The following is an 18,154-nucleotide window of genomic DNA, read 5'->3' as shown; positions in this document are numbered from 1 at the left end:
CATGGAGACAAGAACTCGGTGTGGCTGATGGGGAGCAGGGCCTGAGCCCCAGATGATTCCGAAAGCCCCCTCCCCCCACTGCCTGCCTCCAGTCTCAGACCGACCGACCGACGGGTCTCTTCCTGGAGCACCCGGGACATGGCCCAGTGAGCCATGAATCTCCACCATGGGAGGGCAGGAGAAGGGTTGGGGAAGGCGAGGGGCTCCGTTTGAAAGATTGGGGCAACGGAGGTGGCTTCACCATCCACCCTCTGTCTTGTAGAGACTTGTGGTTTGTAAATAGTTGGTCAAGAAAGGTCACCTAAAGGAGCCGTTGTTCTTACTGCCGCCTCCGCATCCAGGGTGCACAGCAGGTGTTCATTCCATTCAGCTGGAAATTAATGGACCTTCTTGTTCTCGGGCCATCATGGCTTGAGCTGATATGGGCTCAGGTCCTTCTCATGGGTGTCGTTGTGGCCGAGAGCCAAGCTGTGAGCACAGGGGAGCTGGGACGGGGAGTCGGGGAGGGCAGGGGTCACAAAGAGGGTCTAGGACGCCTTCAAAGATGCCTTCCCCCTTCTGAGGCAGCCCCTATCCATGGAGGGACCAGGAGCTTCTAAGATGGTGGGTGCTGTTTGCACGGCCCTGGTTGTCCCGGTGCGGGTGCATCTTGTTGCTAGGGGCTTATTTAGAAAATGAATTAACTTGAAAACACAGTGGCTGAGATATTCATTTATTCTTTATGATCACATGGGTGGCTGAGTTAAAATTTTTATTTTGGAAGTTCACCAAATGAGTTTGGAGGTTCCTCAGACTTGGAAGGAAGTTCATTACTTGGAACCCTCAATGGCATTTGAAGATGGGGCGGGGCATGGAGGCATTGGTCCCTCCCTTCCTTCTCAAACTTGGAGTAACCATCTCCCTTGCCAACCACTTGGCTGGGACAGGCCTAGGACCTGCTCAGTGGCAATGCCTGGCCAGGAGCTGGCGGAAGCCTCAGTCAAGGGGTTTCATGAAACTTCTTTGCTCAGGGAACTTCTCTTCCAGCTGAGCACCTGCATGTTTGTAAACTGCTTTGGAACAGAGATCCCCTGCACTCCTTCTGTAGAGGGTGTAAGTTTTAACAAGGTTAGCCCTTACTGGAGGTGCTATAGTTAAGCTACAGAGAAGGGGATTTTAATCCTGGGGAGCCTTCCAACAACTCAGAACCCTCTCACCTTGTTTAGGCCTCACTGGGCATGGCTCCGCAGTGGTGAGGGTGCTTTGTTGCCACGGTGACTTGTAAATGTTGCTATGGTGATGCTTCTGTGAGGTGATGCTGTGGTACAACCATAATGAATTTGGGATATATGTGCTGTGAGTCATATGACCATGCTGCAGGGAGCAAGCATTAAACCTCAAACAATACGGCCGTGTTCACATCTTGCTTAGACTGGGTGACCAAGGGCACATGGCTTCCCGCTTTTAGAAGGGCCAAAAGTAGCAATGATGGCAAAGCCTGTTGGTTAGGATCCCCGTGTATCTATTTATCTCCCCATCTCCTTTGCCCTCAAGGGTAATCCTCCTGTGGGTTGTGGCTAGAACAGTCATTGAGAAGCTCCAAGTGACACGGAGCCTCTCCCCCATAGCTGGTGGCCATGGGTATCTTGGGCAGTCGGGGTGGGTGTCCTTCAGGGTTATTACTGGCCTGGGTAAGGTCACACTAGCGTAAGGTCTTGGGGGGCCTTAGCTGAGCGGAATTGAGATCTTTCCCCTAAAAGGCTCCGGGGTTGGGGGAAGGGTGGATGGACCTAGTTTGGAAAAAGAAACTTTAAAATTGGACATGGGGGTTCCTAAGGTAGCCCTTACATTCCTCCATGGATCCCCTCCCACAGAGCTTTTAGGGAAGGCTGATTGGACCAGAGAAGTCCAATGGTGTAACCAGGAGGGCTCACCTTAAAATTTCATACAATTTCAGGCCTGAAATTCAGGCAGGCTGGTCTGAAAGTCTTGGCATCTTTTGGTTAAAGGGATTTTTCCAGCCTTTCTCTGTGCTGAGCCCGGCCCGTGATTAGGAAGCCCACCCCTGGGAGGAGGCTAGCAGTAACATTCCCACTTTACAAGTGAAGGGGGCCGAGTTGTAAAGCGGCGCCATTCCTGCCCGGTGTTTAAGAGGGTCACACACAGAGCAGCTGGAGTGAGAGCTGCAGCGCGCCCTCTTCACCGGGCCTGCGGTAGCCTGGGCTGCATCACCCGTAAGCACAGGCCAGGAGTTTGGTGTTTCTCCTGCTGCCGTGACAGGAGACCCTTGCGCAGGTTGGGGTGATTTTCACCATTCCGGCAAGAGTAGATGGGGATCCGTCCCACCTTGGGATACCCTTGGAGAAAAGGTAAGTGGGTTCCACCACTGAGAGCACAGGTCGGGCTAGCCAAGGCCAGGGTGAGGTTCATTCCCACAACTGACTGCCATTAAATGCTGGGAATGCCCCCAAGAGAGGCTGATCAGGGGACCCAGCCTGCTGGGCAGAAGTGGGAGTGATACTTGAAGTGGTCTAGGGAGAGGAGGAGGAATGCTAGCAGCGTGTGAGGGGTGTGTCCATGATTTCATCTAGGAAAACGGGCTGTGGGAGCTCAGCTCAGGTGTTAACGAAATACCAAACTCATACCCCCACCCCCACTCCCGGCGGGTGACGGACAGGCTCATCTTCGGGGAACTCTTTTATTTTATTTAATTTTTGTTTTGTTTTAGTTTTTGTTTTTGTTTTTTGCGTACGTGGGCCTCTCACTGTTGTGGCCCCTCCCGCTGCGGAGCACAGGCTCCGGACGCGCAGGCTCAGCGGCCATGGCCCATGGGCCCAGCCGCTCTGCGGCATGTGGGATCCTCCCGGACCGGGGCACGAGCCCGCGGCCCCTGCATTGGCAGGCGGACTCTCAGCCGCTGCACCACCAGGGAAGCCCCGGGGAACTCTTTAACATCACAGTGATCATTATGGAATTATTTGTGTGTCCGCGGCATGTGGAATCCTCCCGGACCGGGGCCGAACCCCACATCCCCTGCATTGGCAGGCGGACTCTCAGCCGCTGCACCACCAGGGAAGCCCCGGGGAACTCTTTAACATCACAGTGATCATTATGGAATTATTTGTGTGTTAGAAACCAGGTGACTAGCAAAGCAGTCGAACTGTTTCTTTGGCTAGAGCAAAAGTGAGGAGTGATATTAGGCTGGGGTGACTGGAGGAAAAGCCCCAAGTGGATGCTAGGTTGAGCAGAGGAGGCGGAAGCAACACAGGCGGAGCTGGGGTGTGAGCAGTTTAGCCCCCCTCCCCGCCCCCCCACCCTCCCACGAAGGGGGTTGGAGTCTTGTCTTTGAAATGTCCTTAGATGCTTGTTGCCTGGGAAGGAAGGCGTGGAGAAGTGCCAGGTGGGGTGACTGGTGTCCCGGTGGGTGTGCCTAGTGTCACTGAGGGTCTTCTTCCTAGACAGGAGATAGGTAGGAGCAGCCCCTTGATGGCAGTGAAATGCTTTTCCCCCCACGGGCGTGGAAAGAGGACAGACGGGCCTGTAGCGATCTGGTTGAGTTCTTTGAAATTGCCCGTGACCCTTGTGTGTGCACCAGGAAGCCTTTCCCTTAGCTTTTTCAGGCCCCTCTTCCCTTGGTCTCCGCAGCTTCCCAGCCTCCCACCATTCTTTCCTTACCCTCTTTCTTCACCTTTGCCCCTGCCGACCCAAGTGAACATTGGTGCTATCTCTGTGTAGATGACATTTGGGGGATATTTGGTCTCTTTATGACATCAGCCTTTTTTGTTTATTAGAAGATAATGACCTCAGCAGCTGTTTCCATAGTAATTTGTAGCTCTGCCCTGGATTGGTTGGATCTTACTGTGAGGTCACTCACCCTCAGTTGAAAAGTAAGCCACCTTGGAGAGTTAGGCAGTTAGGGAGTTATCTCACGTGCCTACAGAAGGATCATCTAGGCACCTCTCCTTGAATCACCACTGCTCCAGCTATGAACCGGAGGAAGGGAAATTGTGAGTGGGCTACACGCCTCATTTTCTGCTTTCTTTGCTGGTTGTGTTCAGCTGCCCTGCCTTTGGGACGTTGTCTTTCTGAGGGTTTTGTGCTTCCTGCGTGTGAGGCCCCTGGCCTCCAAAGGAGGGTCTGTTGGTAGCAGATTGCCTTGGGCATGGGGCTCCTGCCTGCTCCTGGTGACCTTTGTTCCCTCCTTTCCGGGTTGTCTCCTCTCCCCTAGGCGAGTATAGTGCTGGAAGCAAACACGACCCCTTCGAAGCCCCAGAGGACAGAGATCTTCCCGGGGAGAAGCAGTTCATGGACACGGAGCCTGCCAGCGAGCCCCCCGCCGACCAGGCGGCCCCGGACGTGCCACGCAGCCCCACCCTCCGGCTGGACAGAAAGCGCAGGGTCTCTGGTGACAGCAACCACACTGAGACCACTGTGGAAGAGCTCCCGGAGGACTCTCTGCTGAAAGCCAAGCGGAGACGGGTCTCCAAAGGTGAGCTCGGTTTGGCTTCAGGCCCGCAGGGCACCCAGCGGAAGTCCTGGAGCGGAGCAGTGGAAAGTTCCAGTCCCACCCTGGAGCCCTGGGGGGAGCCACTCACACCTCCCCACCCCCCACCCCCACCCCCACCCCCACCCCCCAAGCCAGGTGCCGGGGCTGGAGCCCAAAGATGGCCAAAGGCAAATAGGCCCCCTCCCGAGACTTGGTGACAAGTTCCAGCCAACACAGTGACCACACCCCCTCCCCCTCCCCCCACCCCTATTAGTGATGTGTAAGACAGTTTGTCCCCCCCACCACCACCCCGGGGGGCTTCTTCATTAATTTGTAGTTATTTCTCCATTAGATGACTGGCCTGAGAGGGAAATGACAAACAGTTCCTCTAACCACTTAGAAGACCCACATTATAGTGAGCTGACCAACCTGAAGGTGTGCATTGAATTAACAGGGCTCCATCCCAAAAAGCAACGCCACTTGCTGCACCTTAGAGAACGGTGGGAGCAGCAGGTGTCGGCAGCAGAGAGCAAACCTGGCCGGCAGGGCAGGAAGGAAGTGACCACCTTGCGGTCACCCCCCAGGGCAATAGCATCTCCGAAGAGAAACCTGGCAGGAAAAGGGCAGAGGCCAAAAGCAACAGAAGTTGGTTGGAGGAGTCACTTAAATGCAGTGACAATGAACAAGGTACGCACGGGGCGGGGGGCGCTCCTGGAGGGTGGATCACCCGCCCTCTGTGGGGAACGGCCCTGGAGGGGACCTGAGCGCCATCCAAGTTGACAAGAGTAGCGTGTGGCGAGCGGGGAGTTTCCTTCATGAGGTCCTTTCAGCCTGCACACTTCCTTATGGAATGTACAGTGAAGGCGGGGAGCTCGGCTTCCTCGTAACCCAGCCCGCGGCTGGGCAGGAAGGGAAGTCTTGGGTGACCCCGGGCGCTTCTCAGCGCCCTCATTCCAGCCTCAGGCTGTCCCCAGTCGCCCTGTCCCGAGCACCCAGGCCCCCCACGGGTGGGGACGGGAGCTCACGAAGGGCTGGCTTCTGCCCTCTCTTGCGGCCCTTTGAAGCAACTTGCCATCTGGTGTTTCGTGGGTTAACCTATTTGCCGGTTGAATGTGGGATAATTAAAATATTAATGCTTTGAAAACATAATTGGTATATCTTTAAAAACTGAAGCCGCTCCAATGATCGGTGCTAACAATGGGCTTTTCTTCCCTCACTGGCTACAACTGTGTAACGCCCGTTTCTTCTCCCCCTGCCTCCCGCCCTCCCCCCCTGTGGATTCAGCCTTGCCTGTGTTCTCCGGCTCTCCGCCCATGAAGGGCCTTTCATCCACCAATGCAAGCGGCAAAAAGCAGACTCAGCCAAGCTGCACGCCAGCCTCAGGACTGCCTACCAAACATGACCAAGTTAAAGAAAGCCAGAAGACAGATGTGGTGTGCATGGACGTAGAAGAGGATTGCCAGGCTACGTCCCTGCTGCAGAAATACACCGACAACAGCGAGAAACCATCCGGGAAGCGACTGTGCAAAACCAAGCATTTGATCCCTCAGGAGCCCAGGCGGGGCTTGCCGCTGCCAGGGGACTACTACGTGGACAATGCCGATGGCAAGGTACCTCTTGCCCCTGGCTCTCCCCTGCCCCCCGGGCCTGTGTGAGCACATCCCGCCTGCCTACTTCTCTGCCTCTGGGGACAAAGCTTTCCTTTTCCTGAACCCCTCCCCCCAAAACGTCACTGCCCCTTCCTAGGGGTCCTGTCTCCTGGGTGGTGGTGAAGTTTCCAGCTAGTAAAAATGCAACCCCTTCCTCCCACCCTGCCTCCCCCAGACAGAGAGGAGGAAAAGTGCTTTCCTCCACTCAGGTTTGTAACTCGGGGAGGAGGGGAACCAGGCGGGTGGTGGAAGGACAGCCTGAAATGTGTGCGCTGCCTGGTTTCGTGATAGGTGACCGTCCGGAGATTTCGAAAGCGGCCTGAGCCCAGTTCCGACTATGATCTTTCGCCGGCCAAGCAGGACCAGAAGCCCTTGGACCGTTTGCAGCAATTGCTACCAGCTTCCCAGGCCTCGCAGCTGACATGCTCGAGCTCCCCTCCAGAGACCACCCAGTCCCGCCCAATGCCACCGGAGGCGCGGAGACTTATTGTCAATAAGAACGCGGGCGAGACCCTCCTACAGCGGGCCGCCCGGCTTGGCTACGAGGTGAGCATCCTTGTGGGTGCCCCGGATTCAGGATCCGCCGGCTGCTGCTCCTTGGGTGGGAGACACACTGGCTGGGGATGGGGGGGGGCGGGTCTCAGAGCCACGTGGCGGCCTGGGCTGGGCGTTCCAGCAGGGTGTTTGTGTTGGCCCCGCTCACACTGCCGGCTCTTCGGTGGCTTGTTCAGTCGTGGTGTGAAGAGAAAGACAGGCCTCTCTGATGTTCCGTTCACGTTCAGGCAGGTAGGCTGCTTCGGCCAGTCTGGCTCACTTATCTCTGATATAAAATCTGACCTAACCCAGGGCTTGGCGACCAGGGGAATTTTAATGAGCGCTTTTGGATTCTGAATAGCAAGAGGGAGAGTAGTTATTAGCTCTATTTTGGGTTACTTGTGCTGTTTGGGGCAGAGTGATGTCCCTGTGGGGTAGCGGGTGGGAAGTGTCTGTGCAGCGTAGGGGTGGGAGTGGGGCAGACCTGAGCAGTCTCTTTCTGAGAGGGCACAGGAGCCGAGGGCTGGTGGGCGGGGAGGGGGAGCGTTGAGCCTTGCACAGAACTCCCTGTCCACACCGCTGTATCCCAAACCAGCACGGCTGATGACAGTGATAGCCTCTATTGCTAGAGCAACATAGACAGAAAGATAGCTGATATCTTTCTAAGTCCGTGTGATCTGTAGTAACTCCTTTCACCCTTTTATCATCTTCACGTGGGAGTAACGAGTACTAGCCCACTCTCGGATGAGGAAGCTGAGCCTCAGAGGGGTTAGCTGATGCCCGTAACAGGTAGCAATCCAGCAGTGCTGCACAGCCCACCACTCCCCACCACGCTTCTCCCCAAGACTGGCTCACACTGGAATTGCCCTTTTTACAGTTCAAAACCTCTGCGAGACAGATTACTCCCTCCGCCCTGTGCAGTTCCCCCACCATACTTGTCAGTAGAAATTGTGATGTAATAGCCCACAGGGCAAAGGCATTTTTTTGTGCTGGCATCAGCCCTCTGGGAGTTGAATGGTGACGGTAAAATGCGGCTCAGCAGGCTGAGGGTGGAGGTGTGGACGAGCACTGGGGTGGCAGGACCCAGGCTGGCCCGGAGCCCTGGCGCCCACACCCTCAGCCAGCTCTGTGCCCCTGTCCCCTGTCTCCCCCGCCCCCCCACCCCCACCGTCCGTCGTGCTGTGAGCCCTTCGAGGTGAGCCTGCCTTGGCCCTAAGGCATGACTGTGGGCGGGAAGTTGGAAGCGCTAGGGCTATGCTTAGTTTGGGGGTGTTTTTTCGTTGTTGTTGGTTGAATGTGCTGCTGTTTATATCTACACATCTCTTGGAGACCTCTCCACTAGCTAGAGAGCACTTTCTGGTAGGTAGCGAGTGCGGTTACTTGCAGGTGAAGTCCAAGGAGCACCCAGTTGGTTTCCCAAGAGCTGAGAGCAGCAGCGCCTAGGAGGACAGAGCAGACGTTGCACAGAGTGCTGAGCTAGACCCCCCGTGGTTGAGAAAATAGACTCCTTGCTTCCAGCAAACGCTGGAGGCGGGGGGCGGGGAGCCCCCTAACCCCAACTTTTGGGTTAGGATTGAGAAAATAGATTCCCGCTTCCAGCACATGCTGGAGATGGGGGGGGTGGGGTGCTCCTGCACCCGCCGTGGAGGGCGGGGTTCCTAGCCCCACCTGTGAACTTGGCATCATTTCCAGCAGTCTCCCTTTGGGACCAGAGACCTCAAAAGGCCCTCGTTGGTCTTCTAAGACAGTTTCCATTTCGGTTTGGTGGGTCTGAGGCCTGGACCAAGGGGCACTCGATCCATACTTTTTTAGGCTACCTGGCCTTTTGATTGCACAGGAAGCCTTGGGAATGTTTATGGTCGGATTTGTTTTTTTTTCTTCAAATGTAAATTTCAATATGTAGATTACACAGGTCACCAGTTTGGATGCTGAACACGGTGACAAGTAGATGAACGCTTCCAACTTTGAATCCAACTTTCTGGGATTTCTCTGGGCAGAATTTTAAATGTTGGGATGATGGCCCAGTTGGGAGATGGGGCAACTTAAACCTTTTAAAATTGAAGGACAGTTTGCTTAACCAGGTAAGGGTGTGGTTTGGGAGGGTTTTCCTGAAGTTTTGTCTTCAGCATTCTTGGTTATCTTCTGCTTATAGCCAAAGATACCATGTGCAGTATAAAGGCTGTCTGAGCTTTATGTCGTGGTAATCTGGTGCTGGAAGTTTAGAAACACACTCTGGCTTCAGACCCGCGTTAAATAGATCACTTGCGTGGCCAAAGACCTCAGACCTTTCCCTCCCGGGAAAAAGGCTTCTACTTCGTAGGCTAAAACGCCAGTGTGCAACCACATGCTTGTGCCTTTAGCGGTGATGGTTACATTTTCTATGAATTGAATAAATCATGTTTTTTAAAAAGTTAATGAGGCATTTAATTAATTAACAACGTCGGGTTTATGGCCTTTATGGTCACATTTTGCGGGTAATGGCATTCGGCTTCTAGCCGCTTAACAGACAGTTGTCCAACAAAGGCAGTTTGATTTTGCTCGGGAATGGGTGGGGCTGCCCTTCAAACACTCCCGTTTATTTCTAGCGGAGAAGATAAACCAAGAAGTGTGTTGCGTAGACAGACTCGCCCCGCCTCTTCACCTTTCAGTTAGAGAAACTGTTGGTGACCGACGGTTGCCATCCATTTAGAGGCCATCGCCCTCCTAGCTAGGAGAGTGTAGTTAGCCCACTTGACCCCCAGCAGAGAAGGCCTGTGGGATGCTCGTCACAGCTGGATTGCATCCCTCTAACTGGGGCCCTCTTGGGCCTTCTGAATCTTCCCAGCTGACCAGGTACCAAAGACCTGAGTTGTAGGTCTAAGTACTCCATGTCAATTGAACTTGGGGTTTAATATCTCTGGGCCTCAGTTTCCAAGTGTTGAATGCGGAGGATAGTACTACCTTCCTTTCCTGATATCTCCTGGCTTCCTGTGGATGACAGAAGACGTGGTATCAACGTGGCTGAGTTAGGACAGCCCGTGGCAAAAAGTCTGACCTGGCCGTGGGGCTACTGCTGCCTTTGCTGCCATCTTCCAGGAGAAGAGAGTTGACTTACCCATCAGCTTGGACGGCCTTTCATTTCTAGGTACCCCTGAATCGGCCCTAGTAGTGTTGAAGGTTTCCAGGTGAAGGCCATGATTGTCACAGCAAATAAACCCTGGGTTGAGTACATTGATCTGTGCACAGCAGTTGGTGGCGTTCAGACCTGATCCCAGAGCCACGTGACAGGGCCTCTCCCTGGCTGGGGCACACAACTCATTAGCTTGCAGCCGTCCACTCAAGTCTGGCTAGTGAGGGCCTGCTAAAAGAGCAGCAGCTTCATGCGGTATCCTGGATACCAGGGCTCGGGGCAGGTGGCCTGGGAGCCCAGAGGATTGTGGGCTTTATGGCAGGTTGGGATCTAAGCAGAGAAACGCATTCGTGGGCGTGCCTTTTCTCTTCCTCCTCTTGTTTTGGAAGGGAGCTGCCGCAGTGACCTGAAGTAACAGGGCACCGATGGCCAGGTTTACCAGCATGCCCCATTAGGTTCACGTGGCGAGCAAATGGAACGTTCTAGTTCGCTCCCAAGTGAGTGGTCGCCTTTGATTGGCGTGTCCTCCAAAGGGCATAAAAGGTTTTACAGAACCCATCTCGCACTTACGGGCGGCTAGAATGACCCCCGTTTTAGGTTTAACAGATGAGTTACCTGAGAGATGTCACAAGGAGGCCTGTTCTGACCCCATCCCATCCCCCCTTACCCAGCAGACCATGTGTTGGGCCACATGCGAGTTCTGCCTATACTCCCAGCTCTCAGAACCTGACAGCTCTCTGCTGGGCATGACTTAACCGGTATAAACAGTATAACCTATTTTCTGGTGGCAGATGCTTTCGATGTGTTTGAAAACTTCCTTAAGGTAATGAAACATTGAATAAATTACTGCTCTGCTTACTGGGAGTGGTTCGTATTAATATTTTAACAAGCCAAAGAAATAAGATTAATAACAGTGATTCTAATGCACAGTGTTGACACAGAACACCTTCGGAGGGGGGGAGGGTGAACGTTTTATTTGATTCTTAAAATGTGGAGGTTGCAACATGTGGTATATCAGGTTCCCGTCATTAACTTGAGTAAATATGAAAATATGAGACTGCTTCTGCCCCGAGACGGTGGAGTGAGGCAAAATAGAGGGGGGGGGGTTATTGGAAGCATTTTGTGTCTGTCATTCCTCGAGGATGGAGAGAGAGAGCTTCCCTTTAACTCTACTTAACATACAAACAAGAGCATCTGAGGCCCAGGTTCTGATTTGGGGTCTTAACAGGGGGCGCGAGGATGTAGCTGACCTGGGTGTCCCTCCTTCTCTAAGCTGGGGAATGTTCTCTGGCTGATTTAAGCTCTCTTTAAGCATGGGTCATCCATACGTTTATCTGAACTTGTGTTGTCATCCACTGCCACCGACTGAACGGACCCATCAAGTGAGAATGGTGTGTGCTTGGCAATGTGTCATCTAAGATGTTAGCAGCCGTGACACCTCTCTCTGTACTGGTCACGTCGGCCCCCGGGCTGAGGGTTTCCATCGCTATCCGAATGCATCCTCTCAGCAGCCCTATGGAAGCTCAGAGAAGTTGAAGGGTGACTTGCCCATGGCCAGGCCACTGGTGCAGCAGAGCCTTAGACAGCACTGTCTGCATCTCCAAGCCCTTCGCACGCACTCTTGCCCCCCACCGAGATGCCTGCCGCCTGCCCGCGCCATGGTGGGCTTTTGGACCCACGGATGTATGCCTTTGAAAGTGGGCACCGCCAGGCTGTGGAGAGGTCACCCTTACAAGGTTCACTGTATGGTGGTCTGATGGTGTCTCCTCTCCTCTCCCCATAGGAAGTGGTCTTGTACTGCCTGGAGAACAAGATTTGTGATGTGAACCACCGCGACAACGCGGGTTACTGTGCCCTGCACGAGGCTTGTGCAAGGGGTTGGCTCAACATTGTACGGCACCTCCTTGAATATGGCGCCGATGTCAACTGCAGTGCCCAGGATGGAACCAGGTCAGTGGCGGTCTTGCTCTTGGCCTGGCCCTGCTGGGGCATAGGCAGTGGTTCTCAGGGTGTGCAGGGAACCCCAGAAGGAAAGATGGAGAGTGAGTGCCATGTAAGCACACTGATGGCGGAGTCCTCTAGAATGGAATCGGGCAGATCTTTCTGGCAAATTTACATAGAACTTTAAAACTTTGTGATGCTATTATTTCAGGGACAGAAGTCCCTGAAAATGTTGGGCCTGCCTGAATAATCAGGGGTGTTCTCTTTTAAGACCCTGGACTCTCCACCAGCGTCTGTTGAATCACAATATTTAAAATATATGTGAGTTGAAAGTTCCAGGAGTACAGACAGGTCCGATGGCGACTGGCTTGATAGGACCTGCCGTGTCCACCCACATCCCCGGGCCTGGCCCCCACTCTGTCCTTGACCTCGGTTTATTGGCCAGAGGCCCAGGTCTGAGCCAGCCCAAGCATCTTTCTGGTTGTGCCTGGGATGCTACCACGAGGCAGGGCACTGGAGCCTTCCTGACAGTCATAAAATTAGCAAAACCGAAAGGTATTTGGTGGTTCATGGTTTCCAAGTAGCATTCTTTTCTGGTTGGGACTGCGGACAGTGTTCCTGACCCCAGCGGACACAGCCAGGAGGACTCTGTACCCTCCTGAGAACTCGCCCTGCCTGTCGACTGCTTCTGGGCGAGAGGGTTGATCACTCGTCTCCAAGTTGGTTTCGGGAGAGGTTCCACTTTGCCCCTAGTTTCTTTTACAAACTGCACTTTTTTTGTTTTGTTTGTAATGGTATAACGATTGCTTGTCGTATAGGCTTCCATGATGCTGGGATTCTTCCCCCCACCCCGCCGTAAGTTATCTGCTTACAGTCTGTCACTGTTTAAGTTCATTGGAAACGTTTTCATCGTGGCCCGAGTTCCTCGTTGGGCCGTGCATTAAGAGAGATTTGCATTTAAGAATTAGGCCTGAGATCGTCCCTTCGCCTGTCCTGTAAAGGGTTGTGTGTCGAAATAACAGAGTAATTTGGCGCTTGACCGTGGGCCAGTCACAGTGCCTCCGTTCCCTATGTGGAATGGCAGTGACCGTACACTCACCTCCTCGGTGAAATAGCGCGCCTACAAGGCTTGGCTGCACACGCTCGATTTGGCCCTGCGTCGCTAGAAGCAAGCGTCGCGTGCACAGGTGTAATCCCCCGCACCTCTCCTAGGCCTCTCCACGATGCTGTCGAGAATGATCATCTCGAAATTGTCCGCTTGCTCCTCTCCTATGGTGCTGATCCCACCCTGGCTACATACTCAGGTAGAACCATCATGAAAATGACCCACAGCGAACTTCTGGAGAAGTTCTTGACAGGTATGGCAGAGATCAAGAAACGGTCTTGTTCAAGCATCTAGATGGTGACTTCACAGGCTTTCACCTGGCTTCCCCCTACCCCCACCCCCCGTTTACCCTAAGTGACACTTTACTGGGAAAAGTGGCCTAACGTTAGTCTGTCAAAGAAGAGATACGTACTTTGAGTTTTGCAAGGGAGGGCTGGAAAACTCTTAGCTAGCCAGGCTAGCTTTTGTTTGGCAAGCTGGGGCGGTGAGGTGGGCAGTCCCTCGGGGAGGTGGGTGGACGCGTGGGTAGGTTTCAGTCAGATACCTGGAGGCATGTGCAGTGGGACTTGTCGGGAGGTGACACCAGCCCCAGCGTGAGATGTTCCCTAACTCCAGCAGCATTTGCCTCTTGCCAGCAGGCGTTATCTTGTTTCTCCCTCTCCCTCCCTCCCTCTCTCTCTCTCTCTCTCTCTCTCTCTCTCTCTCTCTCTCTCTCTCTCTCTCTCTCTCTCTCTCTCTCTCTCTCTCTCCCCTCCCCCCTCTCCAGACTATTTAAACGACCTGCAGGTTCCTGATGACTATGACCCCAGTGGCTCTTGGGAGTTCTATGGCAGCTCTGTGTGTGGTGAGCAGCCTTGTTCGTTTCATTTGGGCGGGATGTGCATGAGTTACAGGACGTTTCTCTCTGGTGCGGGCGAGGGCTTGCGGGGGTGCTGGTGCTGTGAGCAGGGCTCACTCGGGAAATAATTTTTCCAGGGTCCTTTTTGGAGAACAGCTAGAATCTTGCTCCAGCTTACTGACCTCTCTCTTGTTTGCCTCCCGGTTAGAACCAGATGATGAAAGTGGTTACGATGTTTTAGCAAATCCCCCAGGACCGGAGGACCAGGATGACAGCGACGAGGCCTATGGTGACCTATTCGAATTTGAATTTTCTGAAAGCCCCCTTTTGCCGTGTTACAACGTCCAGGTGTCCGTCGCTCAGGGGTGAGCGTGGCCAGCGTGTGGTCGAGAGCCAGCCCAGCTGCTCTATGGGGTGGCAGGAGTTAGAAATCCCCTTCAGCAGATGAAGGTGGATGGGCGGGGGGTGAGTGAATTCCTCACCTAGTGTCCACCGACCTCACATAATGCAGTAGAACTTGGCCAGAAGAGTTTGGGGGGTGGGAGGGCTCCCCAGCAAACTGCCTTCATTGGAACACACCCCTAGAGCCCAAAGGACACGGGAGTCAGTGACTGGAATTGCACAGTTTCAGTCACTAAACTCTTGGGGGGAAGGGATCCTCCCCAAACGGCTACCGTAGGGGCCTTCCAAGGCGCGTGAGGTCCACGGGACGATACTGATGTGCCCTCTTCTCGTATAAGATGAGAGAAAGCCATACGTGGCACCTGTCTTCAGATTTGCTTAGATCGAGTCTTGTCCCCACGGTCGGGCCACTGTGCCCCGTGACCAACCCTTCGGAGTGAACACGTCAGGAGACCTTGCTCTGCTGTGTGTTAAACCGCGGTGCCTAAGGAGTAGCATCCTCCTTGGACTCTGAGGCTGGGAACGTGTCTGCCTTTGTGGTGACATTCTATTTGGGATGGAGACCATAAAGCGTGGCACGGTACCAGGAAGGATTGTACCACCTCCCTTCTCGAAAGAGCCTCACTCCCGGAAGCATTGAGGGGCGGGTTGGAGGTGTGGGAAAGGAGGGGAAAGCCAGGTGACCTCGAGTGAGAGCCGGTGAGAGTGTATGAGAGCATACAGACTGGTTTTCCCCAGTGACTAGAACGGGGTGCACTTACTTGGAGAGGGGTGACCTGAGTTGTGGCCAGAGCCAAGGCAGCACTGGGGTGGCCTGCAACGAGGCTCGTTCAGGGACGCTGCTCCTTCTTTTGTCTAAGTCGGCTGATCCGCCCTAGATGGTCTCTTAACACATGCACACGAGTCCAGAGTTCCCCCGCTAGAAGTAGATCTCTTCCGGGCTTCCCTGGTGGCGCAGTGGCTGGGTGCTGCCTGGGGGGCGCGTGGCCAACCCCCCCCCCTGCCGATGCAGGGGACACGGGTTCGAGTCCTGCTCCAGGAAGATCCCACACGCCACGGAGCAACTAAGCCCGTGCGCCACGGCTACTGAGCCTGCGCTCTAGAGCCCGCGAGCCACAGCTACTGAAGCCCGTGCGCCTAGGGCCCGTAACAAGAGAAGCCACCGCGGTGAGAAGCCCGCTCGCCGCAACTAGAGAAAGCCCGTGCGCGGCAACAGACCCAACGCAGCCAGAAATAAATAAATAAATGAAATTTAAAAATAAGTAGATCTTCTAAGGACAGTGAGAAGTGGGGTGGGGGGTGGGGTAATCAAAGTGGGAGTGACGGGCCCTTTCACCGCCAGGAGACGGGTAGTTCATTGTTGGGAGCGCTTCCAATTTTGCCGGAAACTCAAACCACTGTCCTTTCTCTGGTGCAGGCCTCGGAACTGGCTGTTGCTCTCAGACACGCTCAAGAAATTGAAAATGTCCTCCCGCATATTCCGCTGCAATTTCCCAAATGTAGAAATTGTCACCATCGCGGAGGCCGAGTTCTACCGGCAAGTGTCAGCAAGTCTCTTATTCTCTTGCCCCAAAGACCTGGAGTCCTTTAACCCGGAAAGTAAGGAGCTCTTAGATCTGGTGGAGTTCACGAACGAGCTTCAGACTCTGCTGGGCTCATCCATGGAGTGGCTCCACCCCAGCGACATGGACTCAGACGACTACTGGTGAGCTCGCCGGGGCCTGCCGTGTACAGTGTGTCATAGTGTTAATCCTTGTGCATATGTGTCATAATACGACTATTTCTGTAAAGAAAGGGACACTATTACATATGAAAATATCTCTTCTTTATATAAGAGACACGACTCCAGTCGGAAGGACTTAGAAACATGTTTTTTTCTTTTTAAACTTTTAAGTCAGTTTTTATGAAGTTGTTATAATGTTTCTTTACTTTTCAATGCACACATGCTTTGGGATATGTTTGTTTTTACTCGGAACAATTGTTTCTTTTCTTTTTTAAGGAGAAAAAAAATAAGGAAAAGGAGCTCCACGCTTTGACTTAATTTCGTACAAAGCGCCGACGACAGAGGCCATAACTGTTGAGAGTGTGGTCAGAACCGTGTGGTTGGTTTGGGGGGTTGAATTCGGGGAAGGCGCTTGGCGACGTTGTAACTTTATGTTTTGTTTACAGAGTACCTGCTCAGGCCAGGTCAATGCTATTGGATGTGATCCAGTAGTGTGTAATATAAATTCAAACCATATCCACACACAACAACTAATTGTATGAAACTTTTATATCCTAATTTAAAAGCTGTGAAATTAGTTTTCACGCATCAAACCGGATTGTTTATATGTTTAAACATTTTATGCTCTTATTTAAAGAAGACTTTGAGCTATTTTTTTCTGTACCCTGTAAAATACTGAAAACTAACATAATATGTTGAGGTTGCTTGAAATTGTACATAAAACTAAAATTTTCTGAATTGTGTGTTTATGTTTGAAATCTGTGTTTTAACTTTGTAAGTAAATTCTCTGCCTTTGTATTTATATTTTACAAAAATTTTCTTAAAAGGCAATAAACCTGTTGAGGAAAGGAGAAAATTGAGGTATCCTGTTTCCTATGTATTTTCCTAAAACATTACTCTTGTCACAATTTTTTTTTTTTTTAAAGTGGTGTTGATGGTCGGTTCCCTATAGATAACTTTAGGGCAATTTATAGTCTCTGTGAACTGAAACAGACTAGAAGATTTCAGGGGAGTGAGACTCTGAAGACAATTTGACGTTCTGTCCTGAAAACTCAGTTCATAGACGTATATGTTCATGTTTCTCAGATCCTTCTCAACCTTATCTCCTCTGATGCCCTAGTAGGCTTTTACATTGCCTTTGACCCTGATGGACTATAGTAGCTTCATCATGGCCAACCCTTTATCTTTAGGAATACTTTTTCCAGAAACAGGACTTTCATTGTGTCACTTCTCCCTCCAGACCTCGTGTTTTTCCGTGACCTTTTAACATGAAGTCCAAACCTGCTTGGCCCAATAGTCAAGGCTTGTAGTTTTGACCACTCGGCTACTCTACTGCTCTTACTTCTTGCAGCAGTATCCCTGTTGGGGACTATCCATTTCCATCCTACATCCTTTTAATTCCTTCTTTCATTGCAGAGGCTAGAAACCTGAACACTACTAGACTCCCTTGCCGCTAGGATTCTGAATGGTCGGTTTGGAAGGCAGAGCGAGGTAGAGGCATCTTCCTGCTCTACTGGCTGCTGGTAAGAAGGGTTAGGGAGACATGCTGGCCAGTTTTAGTGACCTGACCAGCCTTCCAACACTGGGTCTTCAGCTTTGTGGGTAATGAGACGCAGTAGTGATTGTGGTGATGCCTGGATGACAACCTCAGCAGACTGTTCTTAAATCCAGCGGTTCTGGTGTCATCCCTGACTCACATTCCTCTAGCCCTCCCAAAGATTTTATAAGCATCTGATTCCTTGTATCGAGTCCATTTGGGATCAGAATGCCCTTAGTGCTTTTCAGTCTTGCAATGAACCCTGAGAACACCTAGGCAGAGCAGACGGAAGGGGCCGTGGAGATGATGTACTTGAGTGGGGTCGTAAAGTATGCAGAGGGAGGGGACCTGCCAAGCTCTGTGACCTGGCAGGTGGGAAAAGTGAGCTGTGTTTGGGAATATGGGGAAATCCAGCACTGTCAGAGGTGGCAATGAGAGAGAGCCCATTGTTGGTGAGTACCAAATGATGCTTGGGATGTATCCTGAAGACAAAAGGGAACCAACAGTGTTCTTGATTTACTAATTTTTTGATCACAAAAAAGTACTCTTGCATCGTTTTTAAAAAAAATCCCAGCATTTCAGAAATAGGGGTTCTTGTCATCCCAGGCCAACCCTTCCCCCCACTCCCCACTCTGGAGTTAAAAACCAGTGTTCACAGTTTGCTGAATATTGTTTATTAGGAAGTCATCTCAAACAACAGGAGAGAAAGACAAAGTAAATAGCAAGACCTGAAGAAATGATCGAAACGAAAGAATACCAGTGAGCCTGAACTTCTGTAGGTAACGAGGAGCTCCTAAGGGCCCAAATAAAAGCAATGAGTAACTCCAAGGTATTTGGCTCTTTGTATTTGC

General features: G+C 52.4%; 1 protein-coding gene across 1 annotated transcript in view; it reads left to right on the top strand.

Annotated features, from left to right (window-relative positions):
• BCOR (BCL6 corepressor) overlaps positions 1–16,626 on the top strand; it is a 46,549-nt gene extending 29,923 nt beyond the window's left edge. The window contains 10 exon segments of the mRNA XM_007451980.1: positions 4,208–4,468; positions 4,920–5,030; positions 5,033–5,152; positions 5,750–6,075; positions 6,406–6,660; positions 11,541–11,707; positions 12,911–13,056; positions 13,570–13,647; positions 13,850–14,006; positions 15,461–16,626. Of these exon segments, the coding sequence (XP_007452042.1) occupies positions 4,208–4,468; positions 4,920–5,030; positions 5,033–5,152; positions 5,750–6,075; positions 6,406–6,660; positions 11,541–11,707; positions 12,911–13,056; positions 13,570–13,647; positions 13,850–14,006; positions 15,461–15,752 (1,913 nt within the window). The 3' untranslated portion in view covers positions 15,753–16,626.
• The last annotated feature ends 1,528 nt before the right edge of the window (positions 16,627–18,154 follow it).

Source organism: Lipotes vexillifer, unplaced genomic scaffold, assembly GCF_000442215.2.
Source record: "Lipotes vexillifer unplaced genomic scaffold, Lipotes_vexillifer_v1.1 scaffold847, whole genome shotgun sequence".
Lineage (NCBI taxonomy): Eukaryota > Metazoa > Chordata > Mammalia > Artiodactyla > Lipotidae > Lipotes > Lipotes vexillifer.
The sequence above is the reverse complement of the archived record's forward strand: the minus strand, read 5'-3'. Positions and strand labels throughout refer to the sequence as shown.